At 32.1% G+C, this 14,078-nt stretch overlaps 2 protein-coding genes across 2 annotated transcripts; one reads left to right on the top strand and one right to left on the bottom strand.

The window, feature by feature from the left end:
* Positions 1–1,247: 1,247 nt before the first annotated feature.
* Positions 1,248–5,080, bottom strand: LOC115704686 (protein NRT1/ PTR FAMILY 7.2). The gene is made up of 5 exons (XM_030631886.2): positions 4,674–5,080; positions 4,064–4,223; positions 3,001–3,218; positions 2,337–2,899; positions 1,248–2,259 (listed from the first exon to the last, which is right to left on the bottom strand). The coding sequence occupies exons 1-5, from the start codon at positions 4,911–4,913 to the stop codon at positions 1,395–1,397; spliced, it is 2,046 nt and encodes a 681-aa protein (XP_030487746.2). The 5' UTR covers positions 4,914–5,080; the 3' UTR covers positions 1,248–1,394.
* Positions 5,081–8,824: 3,744 nt separating this feature from the next.
* Positions 8,825–12,313, top strand: LOC133033648 (uncharacterized). Its single transcript, XM_061108644.1, has one exon. It carries the CDS (start codon positions 8,825–8,827, stop codon positions 12,311–12,313), a length of 3,489 nt encoding a protein of 1,162 aa, XP_060964627.1.
* The last annotated feature ends 1,765 nt before the right edge of the window (positions 12,314–14,078 follow it).

The raw sequence follows: 14,078 nt of genomic DNA on the forward strand, positions 1-14,078 counted from the left end.
CATCTCAAAATTCCGCCGAAAGTTAAGAATTTTATGTGGCGTGCTGTCACCAATACTCTCCCCACATGTCTCGAATTGGCTTCAAGAAATATTGATATTTCTTCTTTGTGTCCCGTCTGTCACAATGCAGCCGAGACTGCTTCTCATGCATTTTTAAATTGTTCTTTTGCACTCAGCTGCTGGGAGTAATGTGGATTCACCATTCAGTTTGATGCTTCATCAACTATCGGTCATTGGCTTGAGTCTACGTTTGAGAAGTACGGTGATGATATATCATGCCGTGCTATCATGATCTGCTGGGCACTTTGGAAGTCACGAAATAAACTTGTTTGGGAAAAGAAATCCTCTTCTCCAATTATAGTTCTAAATTCAGCATGGACTACACTTGACTATTGGTGTTCTGCTCAAGATAAATCTAGTGTATTATCATTGTCTCTCTTACAAAATGATAATAACATTGAGCGTTGGACCAAACCCGATTCAAATACAGTCAAGTTAAATCTTGATGGAGCTTTGTTTGAGAAAGAAAATGCATACGACTTTGGTATCGTGGCTCGTGATTCTATGGGTCGCCTTGTTAATTTAAAAGCTAAATATCATGGGGGTACTTATCCAGCGGAGGTGGTGGAAGCTCTTGGTATCAAAGAGGCACTTAGCTGGCTAAAAGACAAGGAATGGAATTAAGTTGAAATTGAGATTGATAGCATGGTCACGATCCAAGCAATTTTTAGTAATCAACACATGATTTCTGCTTTTGGTTTGATTGTTAATGATTGTAAAAGTTTATTATCAGTTTTAAATAATGTAAGTGTTCGTTTCATTAGACGATCGATCAACAAACCAAGTTGCTCACTTTGTTGCTAGGCACTCCCGGTTTTTCTCTGATCGTAGCATTTATAGGAATGATATTCCTAGTGAGCTTTATGTCCTTTTGTATGATGAATGCTAAATTTCAATGGAGTTGATATTTCATTTTCAAAAAAAAATCACATCTTCCTTTCCCATAGACATAGTGCAAATCCTATCTTTTTTGGCAGTAATATTATCAAACTTGTTGATAAACCTTCATCAACAATAATCTTGACAAAGATCTAATTTTTTTTCAGTTTAAAATGCCATATCATTAAGTAGCAATTAAAGTGATGAGTGATAAAGATATTTAACATTGTTAGTCTTAGTGAGTGGTATCACAGGTTGGTTAAATTGAGTGTATAACTCATCTATCCACTATAACACTCTTTGGCTTATTTGTCGGGGTAAAAAGAAACAGTTCATTTTGTTAAGAATCTACTGTTTCAAGCCATGAATAAATGCCATTCTCAAATACTAATGAGCTTGGCCCCCCAACATGTTTGAGAAACTTTCAAGAGAGACAAGGTTACATGATTAAAGGCTCAATCTATAATGTCCTTTTCGCTTGTCCCATCTCTTTTTTCTAATGATATAGACTTGTAACGCTTAGCACATAAAACATACAACACAAAGTTGACTGCAGCCAAAACAGCCGACAAAAAGAAAAACCTATCCAAATGACCATCATTTAGATTAGGAGGAACCCAACCAAGCTTCCCATCTTTTGTTGTAACTCTCATAACAACAGTCAATATGGTACTTGCAACATAACTCCCCATAGCTGAAGATGACATGGACAAGCCTATTCCCAAGCTCTTCAATCCATCTGGTGTTTGTGAAGCAAAAAACTCCATCTGAGCAACGTACACAAATGCTTCTGACACTCCAACAAGCACATACTGTGGAGTTTGCCATAGAATGCTCAATGAACTTGTCTCTCTTCCAGTGAAACCGCTAGCAAGTTTTAGCCTTTGTTGCTCGACAATTCCTGCAATGATCATGGCTACTACAGCTATAGCCAACCCGATTCCAATCCTCTGCAACGGGCTGGGAATCTTTGGCTTTCGTTTCGTTACTTTCACATAGAGAGGAATGATGAGTCTATCGTATAGCATGATGAAGATCGATGTGCTGACTATGTCAAACACAGTCATGCTGGCTGGAGGGATGTGGAAGTTGGCAACATTTCTGTTCATGGCAGCGCCTTGTTCGACGAAAAGTGAAAGCATTTGAATGAACACAACAGAGGAAAAGATGGTGCACAGCCATACTGGTAATAGCCGCAGTATACACTTCACTTCTTCCACTTGAGTCACTGTGCAAAGATGCCATGGATTTGGAGTTTGGCCTTCATGTTTTATTACTTTCATGTCTTCTGGTACAATGATTGCAGCTCGATCAAGAAACCTGTCACAGAATCATTACATTATACACTTAAAAGTTGTTTTTTTTTTATCATCAAAAACAGCTTTAGATCTACTTACTTGAATCCACTAGTGTGAAGAATCCTCCTCATGCCATTAGTTTCATTCTCTTTTGAATGGACTTCATAGAGCTCTTCTCCATTTGAGGGCATGTTTTGATGTAATTTTTTCATGGAAGCCACTATAACCTGAGAAAATCTAGAGATGGGATTCCCAGAAGGCTTGAAGTGTCTATATCTCAAAGTCCCACTCAATAGAAAAACATAACCAACAATAGCAGATATAGTACAAGTCCAGAACCCCACCACCCAATATCCCATATTCTCTATGTAAACCAAAATAGTCTCCGCCACTAAGCTTCCAAGGTTTAGAGCCACATAAAAGTAGCTATAAAATGAAGTTTTGGATTGCCTTTCCTTGGGATCTTCCTCGTCGAATTGGTCTGCACCGAATGTAGCTAGTGCAGGCTCTGGTGCTCCATTTCCTAAGGCAATGAGGTATATTGATATATAGAATATTGCAGTTTCAAATGGTTTATGAGTCTCACACAACTCCCCAATTTTACCACAACCATCAGGTTTGAGAAGAAATAGTTGAGTTGACAAAGATAATGCTATTAGTCCCTGCAAAAAAATAGCATAAAAGAGTTATAGTTGGTCATTTTTAAAATTGAGAAAAGTGAAGACAAGACACCATAAAAGTGAGTTAGCATTAGAAATCTTACAATGATGTAGAGAACTTGAAAAATGACACATGTTAGGTATCTGCCCAAGTAAGAATCACTAAGAAATGCACCCATTAAAGAGAACAAATACACAGTTCCCATCCATCTACTGAATGTTTGTGCTGCCTCAGCATTGGAATGCCTCAGAACTGATTTTGAGAACAGAACCAAATTCACTTCAACTCCAGCAAATGCCAATGTGACTAGTCCTTGGTTCACTGAGACATCCAACAAAAGTAATTCCACCATAATAGATTAATGAATTTATATAGACAAAACAAAAGTATTGACATTGATTAACTTCAAATAAAAATGGTAGCTTTCCTTCATCCTCTTTTCCCCCACAAAAAGACCAAAAGACCAAATGATTGATTTGGATTTGATTTTAACTTAATTATATATGATTTTGGAAATATGAAAATTAAATCAATTTTAAATGTTGCAAATTAAATCAAATTTATTTTGAATACAACCACTTAGGCTAGCTCAAATGGCCAAGAGGCACTTAGGTGGGGTGGGGTTTATGGGTTCAAAATTCAGCAAATGTAACTAAATAATACTTGAGGATCTAACACAACTTGTTGATAATTAATTGTTTGGTACATGGAAAGGAAAGAAAATTGATTTACAATGAAATTATTATATGAAAATTTGTGCTGAGGAAATTAATTTAATAATTTTACATTTTACTTTGTACTTGTAAAACTTTTCTCTGCACTATAGAAGAAACAAAACTAATTGGCCCCATCCACAAATTTTGCACTCAATTTTCTCTTCCTTTCTCATTTTCTTTCATACAAAAAATCTCTTTTTTACCCTTACTTTTCTGTTTTTACACTTTCTTCTTCTTCTTTTTTTTTTTGTTTTTGGTAAACACCTTTTTTGTAACAATAAAACACAATACAAAACAAAACTATTAACTACCCATAAACTTATAGGGAGCGAAGATTGAAAGAGGTTACTTGGGGTTTAAAACAGAAAAGAAACATATATGAATGTAATGATAAAGAATGAGAAAGAAAGTGAACAATGATATGAATTAATGGTTATATAAATAAAGTACCTAATAACAACATTCCACATCTCCATCCACCACTCCTTTCTTTCACAGCTGTTTTACCATGCCTATCAACTGACCCATCTCTTGTGAATGTTGCTGTTGCTCCATTCTCACCTCTCTCTTCTCCTCCACCTCCATTCTCCAAATGATTCAGCTCAACCATCTTTTCATTCACACACAAATTAAATTACTCAACCATTAAAATCACAATCACTTTATAAACATTAATATTCAGTCTTATCAAATTATTCTAATGCCTTTATTATTATTATTATTATTATTATTATTATTATTTTATAAACATTATTATGACATTAATGATGCTAATTTGGAAATTTCGGTTACTTTCTTTCTAAGGGGAATTTCGGTTACTTGTCCACATGTCATAAAACGCACTTCCTCTATTAATTTATTTTTGTTGTTCTTCTTCTTCTGCACTAATGATTCATTTGTAACTAATCACCCTTTCCACAATACAATAAAAAAATATTTTTTTAGTAAATAAATGACAAAATTGTCTTTGTTACTATAATCACTGTAATAATAATGATTGTATGAGGAAAAAAAATTCTAAAATATATTGGTAAAAGAAGAAGAAGCATTTAGATATTACCTTAAAGTTATTATTTAGTAGTGAAGCTTCATTAGAGAGTGCTTCAGGAGCCATGGATTTGAGATGAAATAACTTGGTTGTGAGAGAAAATATAAATGGGTTGGTGGGTAGTGAAGAAGTGAAATTTATAGCTATGAAAAGTTGGAAAAGATGAATCCCAAGATTGTCATGCAGAACATTTACAAGAAGAACCAAATTAATGTGCCCTTGGATTTGTACAAGCATGACATGTGTCATCATAGCACTCCACTTGTAAAGAAAGAAAAAAAATTGAACCTTTTTGGGTTTTTGGGGGGGTCAATAGATAATTTCATTGTTGACTAAATCTAAAAGAAAACAAAAAGATAATCTCATTCCCAATCCTGCATAAGAGTTGGGATATGACTAAATCTCAAACCAAAGACATAAAAGGAAGATATATATATATCTATAACCTCAATAAAAATAGAATGTTCATGGGCTTTTTACTATTAAATTACCAAAATAACTTTTAATTAATTATGAAATTACAAAAAGAAATATATCCCATTTAGAAGCAAATATGTCTATTTAATACCTTATATGTACTTTTTTTTTTTGAAAAAAGAAAAAGTTATCTATTAGTAATAAATAATTTTAGTATCTTTGAATTATTATATTCTAATTTTGATTCTTTTTATTTTCTTAACTTAATAGTTATATAAAGTAGTTTATGCCTTTTTTTTTTACTACAATATATACATATAGTTTAAACCTTAACATATAAAATTAAATTATTTTTTACTAGGTGAAATGTTGGTGGAGTTCAATATTTATTTGAAAGATCTTTAACTATATGTGGTTTTTTCAAAAAAATAAATAAATAAATTAAATGAACTAATTTATATATTTTTCTTGTATAATTTGTACATATAGTTTAAACTTCAATATCTAAAAATTAGTGATAAGTGATATTTTAAAATTATTATTTTGTAATGTTGATTCTTTTTATTTTATTTTGGTCTAAAAAAATATTTTAATAATAATATTAATAATATATTTTCCTTCAAAATAATTAATTTTTTGAAAAAAATAAATATATTTCACGCATAGCACGAGTATCCTAACTAAGTATATATATAAAAACTCAATTGTACTTTTGACTGGTTTCAAATAATTAAGATCAAGAACAATATGATTTGAATCAACTCATATTGCTTTCATTCATTGAAGAAGACCACCGATCAACTAAGATTGTCCCAGTTTCCCATAAAGAATGGTAATGATGATGAGTGTTTGAATTAACTTTCAAGAGTCATGAACATTAAGGATTATATGTGTCGTTTATTATTATGTTTGATATATTCAAGTGTATATGTGTCTCTAGTGTCTAGTATGTGTATTCAAAAATTGACTGAGAATTGACCCATTTAAACATGTGATAATAATAATTATTGATAAGTCTCTTTTCTGAAAATCTTTGGACAGCCTCCCGATTTTCACGCGAGTGTGTTAAAGGCCAAATTAAGTCTTAACTTTCAATTTGCTAATTATGTATAATTAAATTAATTATTGGAACCAATGGCTGCGCATTTACAAGGATTTAGGATTGTATTTAAGGACAAACAAGAACAAGTGGATTAATTTTTGTTCATGGTGTTTTTGAAATAATTCATCTTCATCTAAATTATCTCTTTAATTGTCTCTGTTCTATTTATACTATAATAAATAATAAACAAATATATAGTCATTCTAGAATGAAAACTATATAATACAACTAAAGTTAAATACACATATTCCATATACATTAATATTGGAAAGACTTCGTAATAGTGTACGTAGTAAGTTTGACTTAACCAAAATTTGATTATTTTTTTTTCAGTGCTTGTATGAAAATTGCTCTTCAAATATATATTTCCTTAAAAGGTTTACAAGTTAACAAAGGTTGAAGAATATTGGTAAGTGTTTTTTAACTTGCATGACAACTTTTCCTCGATATTGCATAGGTTTGTTTATTATTTTATTTACTTTTATCATTGTGTTTAAAGATTCAAATAAAAGTAGTAATTGTTTTATTTACTTTTCATGAAATACAATTTACTTTTATAAGAAAACACAATTTTATTTTTCTCATTAAGGCAAAGTACGTAGCTTTTAGTGTTCAAGTTTATTAGTTGTGGATGTGGTATAGTACTTCGTTTTTACTTTATCAATAGGATTGAATTAATCTCCATAAACACATTAAAGTGTTTTGATTGTTATGTTAAATATTATTTTTCGTCATTAATAGCGTAAATTTTGAATCTTATGGTTTGATTAAATTATATAATTATTTTTTATCAAAATGAATTGAAAAAAATAAATTTTTTATTGTCTATACCTTTTACTTTAGAACATCTCACAATAAAAACAAAGCTATTTATATTTTTCAATTTAACACTCTTATACTAGATAATAAATATTAAGTATCACCCCATTAAATATTAGAATATTTTGAATAGATGCCTAAAATAAATCCGTGAGCTTAAATTTAAGGTAGACAATAACATACTAATGTGGGGTGAGCTTGTAGCTCAACAAGTTGGATGAACGGGACCCAACAAGTGATATCAAAGCCAAATATTTAGGAGTTGGAATTGTGGGCTAAGCTCTTAGTGTAATGACTTCGCAATTGAAAATTGCATGGTGTCTTGTATTAAAAGTCTTTGATATTATGGTAGTCAAGCAGCATGTTGAGATGGAGATATGTGTTTAGAGTCTTATGTCAAAAGTCTTCATCACAATGTAAAAGGTCGCTTCTTATGTCAAAAGTCTTCATCACAATGTAAAAGGTCAAGCGACGAGTTCTATTAGTGATAGTGGCAATACAAAGATGATTTTGCCAAAAGAGAAGCTACCGTCCTTAATTTGATAAGATTGATTGGGTATTGATTGAAGTCTGATAAGTTGTGGCGAGGCATCTGCGTGTTGTTTAGCTCTTGAAACGGCAAAGCTCAAGAGGCACAAGTTCATCATCGTAGAAAGTGACTCAAGAGTGGTGATCGATGCTCTTAATCAAGTGTCCTTGGTTTGGGGGATTGAGAACTATTCTTCTTTGTGTTGGAAACTCTCCAGATGTTTTGATGGATGCGTGTTTACTTGTATACCCAGATTTTGTAATGTGAAAATTACATGAAATATGGGATTTCATAACAAAGTTAGAAAAATATGGCATTTTTAGGTTTGCCACTCTTCTATGGCATTTTTTCACATTTAAGATTTTTTATGGTATTTGATATGCCATATTTTTATAAACTTATTATTCAATCCCATATTTTATGTTTTTGTTTTTAGCTTAATTAGTTTTATTTATTTTTTAATTTATTTTACACTTATATTTTAGGGTTTCTTTTTATTTGAAAAATTTACACCAAATACTACATTTTTTTTCAAACATTACATTTTTTATTTGACAAGAACATTTTACTTTTATACTTTTATTAATTTTTTTTTTTCTTTTTTACTTATTGAAACTTCAAAAAGTTTTTTTTTTTTTGTCTTTTTTATATATTTTTTAGTCAATATTGGCTCTCTTTTTTCTTTTCAACTTTTAAGTCAGTTGCTACTTTTTTTTTTCTTTCTTTCGCTTATCTCTCTCTATTTTTTTTTTTTCTAATTTCTCTTTGTGTCTCTCTTTTTTTTTTTAATTTTTTTTCTCAACCTAATTTTTTTCTCTTACTATATATAATAAGTGTACATTTTTATATTTCGTTTTTTTTTTTACAAAAATTAAACTTGTTTTTTATTTAAACTACTATTTGTTTTTTTTTTTTGTTAAAAACTAATTATTCCATTAAAAGCAGCAGAAAAAAAAAACCAGTTTCATCAACATCATCCTGAAAAAAAAAAAACAACATAAAAAATCATAATCTAAAAAGAATCCAAACTTTAAAAACTAGTTTCATCAACATTGAAAGAAACTAATAATTTCATTTAAAGAATACAAAAAATAGTTTCATCAACAAGATAATGAAAAAAATTACAATCTAAAGACGATACTAACTTTAAAAACCAGTTTCATCAATATTAAAATAAACGAATTATTTCATTAAAAGAGGCAAAAAAAAAAAAATAGTTTCATCAATAACATAATAAAAAATACACAATGCCTAATAACTAAACTTTTACAAATTGGAAGAGATACCTCGGCTTGGATGGAAGCAAGACTTGACAGGGCTATGGTTAATTTTTCATGGCTTTCCATTTTTTCTGATGCAAAATTATTTAATTTAGAAGTGTCTCCTTCTGACCATACGCCATTATTTTTGGACTTGAAGTCTCATATTCAAGCAGCTGGGAAGAAGCTTTTTCGTTTCGAAAATCATTGGACTCGGTTTCAAGAATGTGAGGAAGTTATTCGGGCAAGCTGGTGTAATTCGGGCATGATTTTTTTGCAGCAGAAAATTCATTTCTGCGGTCAGATTTTGCAGGTGTGGGGCTCTGTTGTTGCTGATAATTTTTCAGCAAGAATCAAAAACTGTAACAAGGAGCTGAAAGTGTTCAAAGGCAGGCGTGATAGTGAAGGCAGAAAGATGTATTCGGAGGCTAAGCAAGTGCTATTCGAAACTCTGAACCAGCGGGAAATATTTTGGCGACAACGTTCGAAGCAATTGTGGCTAAAAAATGGTGATCAAAACAGTAAGTTCTTCCATTCAAAAGCTTCATCTCGTAGACGTAATAATAATATTGTTTGTCTTAAAGATGAAACGGGGACTTCTAAGTTTTGGGATACCGGTTTGGGGGATCTAATGCTTGACTATTTTTCAAAAATATTTACTGCTGAGCCTGGAAATTGTAATGAAGTTCTTAGTTGTGTCAGCCCCAGAGTTACTGAAGATGATAATGCAATCTTAACCCGCCCCATTGAAGATCAAGAAGTAAAGGATGCCTTGTTTCAGATGCACCCGGATAAATCTCCGGGTCCAGATGGAATGAACCCAAAGTTCTTTCAAAAGTATTGGCACATTGTCGGTCCGGATGTCATTGCTTGCGTCAGAGAATTTTTCTTGAATGAAGGGATGCCTGAAGGTTTGAATGACACTAATATTGTGCTAATTCCTAAAAAGAAAAAACCAGATCAAATGAGTGAGTTGCGTCCTATTTCATTATGCAATGTGGTTGCGAAAGTTATCACTAAAGTGTTGGCTAATAGGCTAAAAGGTATTCTCAATCGTATTATCTCTCTTAATCAGAGTGCATTTATTCCTGGAAGGTTGATTACGGATAATATTATGGTGTCTTTTGAGGTTCTTCATTATCTCAAGAGAAAACAGATTGGGAAAGATGGGTGTATGGCGCTAAAGCTGGATCTTAGTAAGGCATATGATAGAGTAGATTGGCACTTCTTGACTGCAATGCTATCTAGAATGGGTTTTTGTGACAAGTGGGTTCGGCTCATATATGGAAGTCTTTGTTCGGTCAAATATCATATTGTTAGTAGTGGCTATACCATGGGTCCGATTATTCCCAGCCGAGGGCTTCGTCAAGGGGACCCAATTTCTCCTTATCTTTTCCTGATTTGTGCGGAGGGGTTGTCGGCTCTAATTCAACACTATGAGGAAAGAAAGTTTATACATGGGTGTAAAGTGGCTAATGGCGCGCCTATTGTATCTCACTTGCTTTTTGCGGATGATAGCTTCTTGTATTGCAAGGCTACAGAAAGGGAAGTTTCTAATGTTCAAAGGATGCTTGAAGTCTTTGCTAATGCATCGGGGCAAAGAGTTAATTTTGAAAAGTCCTCAGTGTTTTTCAGCACCAATACAACCACCCAAATGAGACAGATTATTTGCAACAGATTAAGTATTCGAGAGGCTGAAGAGAGAAGCAAATATCTGGGACTTCCAAGTTCCATAGGCAGGAATAAGATGGCGGCTTTTAGCTATGTGGTGGACAAAGTTCAGAAGAGGATTCAAACTTGGGATAACAAATTTCTTTCTCGAGCAGGTAAGGAAGTTCTAATCAAAGCTGTGGTTCAGGCGCTACCTGCTTATACTATGAATTTGTTCCTTCTTCCTATGGGCATTTGTCATCAATTAGAAAGTGATGTGAGTAGATTTTGGTGGAAGTCAAGCAATTCCAAAGGAATTCATTGGTTGAGTTGGGTGAAGCTCACGAATCATAAGGTTCAAGGAGGTATGGGCTTTAGAGATTTTCGAGATTTCAACCTTTCTTTGCTAGCTAAACAAGGTTGGAGATTGTTGTCTTGTGAGGATACGCTTGCTACTAAAGTGTTTAAAGCTAGATATTTTGCATCCGGGAATTTTCTCAATGCCACCCTTGGGAGTAATCCGAGTTATATATGGCGGAGCATCTTCGAATCTCAGAATTTGGTTCGGATTGGTGCAAGACGTCTTGTGGGAGATGGCTCTAGAATTTCCATTTTGCATGAACCGTGGCTGTTAGATGCGGTTAATCCATACATTGAGACGTCAAGCCAAAGTCTTCAAGGGCAAATGGTTCAATCTCTGATGCAAGTTGACAAACTTGAGTGGGATAATGAGGTTATTTCTGATGTGTTGAATCACAGAGATAGAGATTTAATTTGGCGCATTCCCCTCTCGGATGCAAGGAGGAATGATCAATGGTTTTGGTTGCAAGAAAGCTCGGGTGTTTTCTCGGTGCGAAGTGCTTATAGACTACAACATGAGGCTCATAACAATGGTACTCTTGCTGTCCCTACTGATGTGTGGCGCAAGCTTTGGTCTATAAAAGTGCCTCCGAAGGTCCTCAACTTTTTATGGCGAGCGTGTGCTAATTGTCTCCCTACAAAGTTCTTATTGACAACTAAGCATGTGCAAATTGATGATGGGTGTCCATTGTGTACGGCAGTCCCTGAAACAACGCTGCACTTGCTGGTTCGTTGCAGCTTCGCCCGTTCGTGTTGGCGAAAGATCAAAGTGCCGAGTGTGGCACCTGGTGCAATGTTCTTCCAGCAATGGTTTGAAGCGGGTCTTGCTCAGTGGAGTGAGGTTGAGTGCATCGAAGCGGCTATGACTCTTTGGGCCGTGTGGAAGATGCGGAATGAGGTGGTTTGGAATTCAATTTCTCCTTCGTGTGAAGAGGTAATTCACATTGCACAAGTGAATTTTCTGGACTGGTGTAACGCGCAGCAGCTAGAAAAGGAAACTCTTCCTGGTTCTAATTTGGTCTTACCCGAGAATTGGAGTCCCCCGACCTTTCCAAGTGTTAAGGTAAATGTGGATGGTGCCTTATTCAACTCGAATGGACGTTACGGAGTGGGAATGGTGGCGAGATGTGCTGCTGGTGTAATGTTGCAGGCTCGTACAGTTCTTAAATCGAGCGTGCTTCAGCCACATGAGGTGGAGGCAATCGGAATAAAGGAAGCTTTGAGTTGGATTAAAGCTAATGGATGGGATGGAGTGGTCCTTGAATCGGATTGCTTAAGAGTAATTTCTGATATCAAAAGTAATAAAAATATGGTCTCTCCTTATGGCCATATTATCTCTGATTGTAAGGCTTTATGTGCCGAAGTTAATAATCTTTCTTTGAGTTGTGTGAAGCGATCTGCTAATAGGGTGGCGCATTGTTTGGCGCGATCCTCTCTTTATGAGGCTGATCGTATTTTTAATATTTCTTCTTTACCTTTTGTAATTTCTTCTCTGATTTCGGATGATTTAAGTTAATGAAGTTTCATTTTTATTCAAAAAAAAAAAAAACTTTTACAAATTAACGATACTAAATTTAAAAACCAGTTTCGAACATATAAATTTTATATCAATACCTAATAATCAAACTTCTAACTTCATTCTTTATTTTGGCATTTAATTTTTTATTTGCTTGCTCAAAAATTAGAGTTAATTTAAACATACAATATGCAACAAATATAACAAAGAGAATCATAAATTCAAATCAAAGAGAGAAAAAATAAACAAAGAAAATTAAAGAGACAAAAGTGCAATAAAAACCATAGAAGAATAACAAAAAAAAAAAAAAAACAGTGGAATGTGAGAAACCAGTTAGTAAAACAACCAAAATAAAAACAAACAAATAAAAACCAGTTTCTTGAAATAAATTAATAAAAAATTGAATAAAACTCAATTATGAACAACAATAAAAAAAAATAGTTATAAAAACTAGTTACTTAAAAAAACCAGTTATGAAAATAATAAAATAATATGTGTGTCAGAAACTGATTAATTAAAATAAAATAAAAATTATTGTTCAAATATCATACAATAATAAAACTGGTTTTATACAAAATAAAAAATATATAATAATATCATAAAAATTGAGCAACCACATTACAGAACAGTTAAAACCTGTGAAACCAGTTTTGACGTTATAAAAAATCATAACAAAATACATATGTTAATAATAAAGTTAATTGAAACCAGTTTCATCAGACAATCAAATAAAAACATACACACACAAATATACAAAAAAAAAAAAAATACTAATCACAAATATAATCAAAACAACACATAATGCCTACCAATAATTTAATAACAAAATATAAGTGTAAGTTTCCAACCTAGAAACAAAATAATAAAAAAGTAACTTGAAAAAAAATTCTAATAACATAATGAAACTATTTTTTTTTATTCTTTTAATGAAATTAATAGTTTCTTTCAATGTTGATGAAACTGATTTTTAAAGTTATATATTATCTTTAGATTATAATTTTTTATATTGTTTTTTCTTCAGGATGATGTTGATCTGGTTTTTTTTTTTTTTTTCTGCTGCTTTTAATGAAATAATTAGTTTTTAATAAAAAAACAAAGAAAAAAAATAGTAGTTTAAATAAATAAAAAAAAAAACAAGTTAAATTTCTGTAGAAAAAAAATAATATCTATAGTTGAGATCATTTTTTATTTATTTTAGTATTTTATTTTTTTAAAAAAGAAAAAATAAATAAAAAGAAACATAAATTTAAAGTTTTTTATGGCATTCTTCAAGACTTTTTTCCCATATTTGTAAGTTTTTTAAAAAAATGTCATATTTAGTGTAATTAAGTTTTTATGCCATATATATCAAAACTTATCTTTATTTTCCCATATTTTTGTAAATAGCCCTTTTGTAATTTTGTCGCTCACAATGTGGCCAAGTGGGCCTTTACCCACAGACAATTTGGTAACTTAGGAATCTCTTCTATTCCGCAAAATTTATTTCATAATGACCGTAAGGTATAATTTTATTTATCAATAAACGCTTATTTTCAAAAAAAAAAAAAAAAAAAAAAAAAAAGAAGAAGTCTGATATTAAAAGAATGTGCAAAAATTATTATGAAACTTGTTGGGGTGGGGAGGTGTTCAAAAATAACTCCACTGAGAACATATCATATGTTAGTAGGAGCAAACAAATTTTCCATCACCTAATCTTCTATCTAGTTTTTTCTTTTCTTTTATTTTTTGACAAATACTTTTATCTGGTCAATTTGAAGGTTATTTA

This window comes from Cannabis sativa, chromosome 1, assembly GCF_029168945.1.
Source record: "Cannabis sativa cultivar Pink pepper isolate KNU-18-1 chromosome 1, ASM2916894v1, whole genome shotgun sequence".
In the NCBI taxonomy this organism is placed as follows: domain Eukaryota; kingdom Viridiplantae; phylum Streptophyta; class Magnoliopsida; order Rosales; family Cannabaceae; genus Cannabis; species Cannabis sativa.

Bases quoted from the DNA above. Each gene is read 5' to 3' on its own strand.
- LOC115704686 (XM_030631886.2), bottom strand. From the start codon at position 4,913: ATGATGACACATGTCATGCTTGTACAAATCCAAGGGCACATTAATTTG. The intron at 3,219-4,063 runs GTACTTTATTTA...TGGATGTCTCAG, and splicing joins ATGTGGAATGTTGTTATTAG to TGAACCAAGGACTAGTCACA. The intron at 2,260-2,336 runs GTAAGTAGATCT...ATTCTGTGACAG, and splicing joins CTTCACACTAGTGGATTCAA to GTTTCTTGATCGAGCTGCAA.
- LOC133033648 (XM_061108644.1), top strand. From the start codon at position 8,825: ATGGAAGCAAGACTTGACAGGGCTATGGTTAATTTTTCATGGCTTTCC.